The sequence below is a fragment of the Rutidosis leptorrhynchoides genome, unplaced genomic scaffold (genome assembly GCF_046630445.1).
Source record: "Rutidosis leptorrhynchoides isolate AG116_Rl617_1_P2 unplaced genomic scaffold, CSIRO_AGI_Rlap_v1 contig272, whole genome shotgun sequence".
Taxonomy (NCBI): domain Eukaryota; kingdom Viridiplantae; phylum Streptophyta; class Magnoliopsida; order Asterales; family Asteraceae; genus Rutidosis; species Rutidosis leptorrhynchoides.
Window position 1 is genome coordinate 1 of NW_027266518.1, and position 3,173 is coordinate 3,173.

Below are 3,173 nucleotides of genomic sequence, written 5' to 3' on the forward strand. Positions count from 1 at the left end.
GCCCTGTCGTCGTCGCCGTTCAGCCAATGCCGTTGTCGACGTTTCGACGTTTTCGGACAAATGGAAAGCTTCAGCTGCCAATTGCCACTTGCCGAGCTAATAATCTTCTTCTCGTCGAATGAAACACCGTTGGATGATAAGAACTTTAGGCTTTCCGGCAACCAATTTGCTGTAAGAATGAAAATAATGTTTCCTAGACTAATTTCCCTTCCATGAGAATCTGTAAGTCTACCCCTCTCCATAGCTCGTTTAATGCTCCCACGAACGAGCATATCTGCCTCGTCTATATCCGAGAGCACGATAACCGAAAACGGATTCTTCCTAACGGCCTCCACGATTCTGTCCAATGCTGTTTTACCACGGGAGCCGGCATTGGGTTCTGCATCGTCGCTGCGCCTCGAACCAAGAGAGACCATTACTGGACTAGTTCCACAAACCAGCTCTGATAAAGCAAACGCCATCTTCTTCTTGCCAACATTATCTGGGCCCGTGAATAACAGCCACATATCACCCTTACTGCGATGGCATTTTCCATTCCCCAATTTGCATTGAGTGACCGTTGCCGCCACCGCAGATGCTGCATCCTGCTGCCACCACACTTTCTCCATCAAACCTTTAAGAAGCCTCTTGAAAGAATCCGCGTCAACTGGTGATTTCTGAATAATCCTGTCGCTTTGTAATTCTTGTTGTTGTACTCTGCTCGGTGGTGGTTCAGAAGGAATGCAGCCTAAAAAGTCTTTGACGCGTTCCTGATGAACTTTCTCCTGTGCGGTGGGCCCTAGAACGAGTTCTGTTCTCACGGGGCTTCCTGATGGTTTACGAGCTTGTGATAGATTTGGATTCAATTGTAGCGACTCCCCAAGAGGTTTATGTTGTAGCTGTAATAACTTTGGTTGGAAATTTTGACATGACATTAGATTATGATTGTTGTACAAGCCAGTCAAAGAGATAGGTGTCGGAACAATCCTCTCATTTCCAATGATGCTAGGCTGATAATGAAAGTTGGGATGAAGGTTCAAACATGTATCATTCCATTTCTTTTCCAGCTCTTTAGTTTTTTGCTTCAGGATCACTTCTTGATCCTCAGTCTGCAAGAGAAACCAAATTAGAAATCACAATTATCTTAGACGAGAAACAAAAAAACGAAGGATGGATGGATTCTTACCGGTTTCTGATCCTGAGTTTTAGCATTCTGCAGCCACTGAGGTAACGACGGTCTACTGGATTCTGACTTTACTTTGGATTTCTCAGATTCCTCGGTTAGTTCAGCCAGCTCTTGTTCATAGTTACGCGTGCACTGTGGACAACAACTCGTTCTTCGAATCGGATCCAAATTTTCTGATAACTGCCTAGGTGGTGCAGCGGCTGTTGCAGGAGAGAACGCCTTTAATGGCGATAAGGACTCAACTGACCGGCTAAGAATTCCATTTGTTCCAAGCCTGTCAAACAAAATTGAGTTTTCAGCTGAAACAGAGCATGTTTGAAGATATAACTACATAATCACTTGAAAAGAAATCATGAAACAATTGATTCCAACTTATATTCTAAAAAAGTCTAAAGATTCTATATAGGCTTTATACCAATTCCCACAGTTGACATAGATTCTAAAACCAAACATAAGTAGTGTATGGATTCTATAAAGAACAGTTTATGATAATGTTGATTCCCAATTCAAACAATCTTCTGATCAAAATAAAAATTGTTTTCTTTGAACAATTACCTTGGAAACAATGAAGATGGAGGAGCTCTAGTAGCAATAGGGAGAGCTTGAAGATCCCAATCATTTTCCATAGATGGATGATAAACTTGACATCTCAAATATGTCTCACATGTAGCACTACCAATTAACCAAAGCCTCCCGGAAAATCTTCCCAACAAATTCCCCATCTCCACCACGGCTGTTTTCCCCGCCTCCGTCGTGCCTCCTCCCCCCAAACCCATCGCCGGCGGCTGCTCAACCAGCCACTTTAAGTCCCCCATATTCAGAATTACACCGGAATCATCTGAATTCCCTATCTTACTCTCAATCAAACTTCCTAATTCCTTAATTTTAGCTCCTAACTGATCTTTATCCGTTCCAAATTCGAAATAAATCACTTGAGCAATTTTCAAAACCCCATTGGAAAATTCTTTGCACTCGATTCTCCGGAGCAATTCTTTGATAACCGATTCTGGCTCCGATTCTCCTACCAGAATTGGGTTTTTCTTCTTACTCCTCGACAAAATATCGACCACTCTCTTAACTTCTTCGCCACCACTATTAACGTTGCTGTTATTGTTGTTATTATTCTGTTGTAATCTGGGATTCAAGTACAAATTCCTATTCGGAGTGACGGTAATCGGAGAAGATCGAAACCCACCCAGTCCAATCGGATTCGATTTCGGAACCGAACCGGAATTAGTACTCGAGCTATTGATGATAATCGATTGCTCAATTGTGGCTTTCACAGCTGGACTAGAAAAACTAGCTTCTCGCATGACTCGGCTCACACTTGGGTCGTCTAAAATAGATATAATCAGCTGTTCGAGCTCAACTTTCACGGCCAACAACGGCTGCTGCTGTTGCTCCGGGCAGCCACGGCGTTGATGAGCCTGTGCCCGCTTCAACGCCGCCATCAACGCGTTCGAAATCGGCGGCTCCGACCCCGGACCGATATTCTGCGCCGTCGGAAGCCGCTCGAGCGCCACTCTGAAGCAGAGCTCCAAAGCTCTGCACTGTAAAGGATGAGATGAATTCGGATGAGATTTGATGCAGGCTTGCCGGAGATAACCCGACGGCGATGATAAAAGCGTCGCCGCCACATGTAGCGGCGTAGTTTGGCCGTGATTACGACGGCCGGCTTCCGCTATCGATTGGTTTAATACGGTCGCCGCCTCCGACGTCAAAGTCTGCTGGATCGTACTCAAACCAGCCCTCATGATTGTTTTATTTTTTGGAATCTAAAAACCCAATCGAATAAAATCACAACCCATTTGATTAGACTAGAAACCAAAATGAAAGATTGAATCTTTATAGGATTTTATCAAGTGGGTGATATCAAAGCTTGAGACTTTTATATGAATAGAAGGAAAATTCAGCAACAAAGAAGAAGATCAAATCAAATACTCTGTCTCTCTCTCTCTCTTCTAGGAATGAAAATTTTAGCAAAGACAAAAAAGAATTCACATCAAAT

The 3,173-nt window shown here is 43.5% G+C and overlaps 1 protein-coding gene across 1 annotated transcript; it reads right to left on the reverse strand.

Annotated features, from left to right (window-relative positions):
• Nucleotides 1–5: 5 nt before the first annotated feature.
• LOC139882455 (protein SUPPRESSOR OF MAX2 1-like) lies at nucleotides 6–2,919 on the reverse strand (the record flags this gene model as incomplete). Its single annotated transcript, XM_071866771.1, has 3 exons — nucleotides 1,721–2,919; nucleotides 1,166–1,439; nucleotides 6–1,088 (listed from the first exon to the last, which is right to left on the reverse strand). Coding segments are annotated over exons 1-3 (2,556 nt in total), but the record flags the coding sequence as incomplete, so codon positions are not given.
• Between the last annotated feature and the right edge of the window lie 254 nt (nucleotides 2,920–3,173).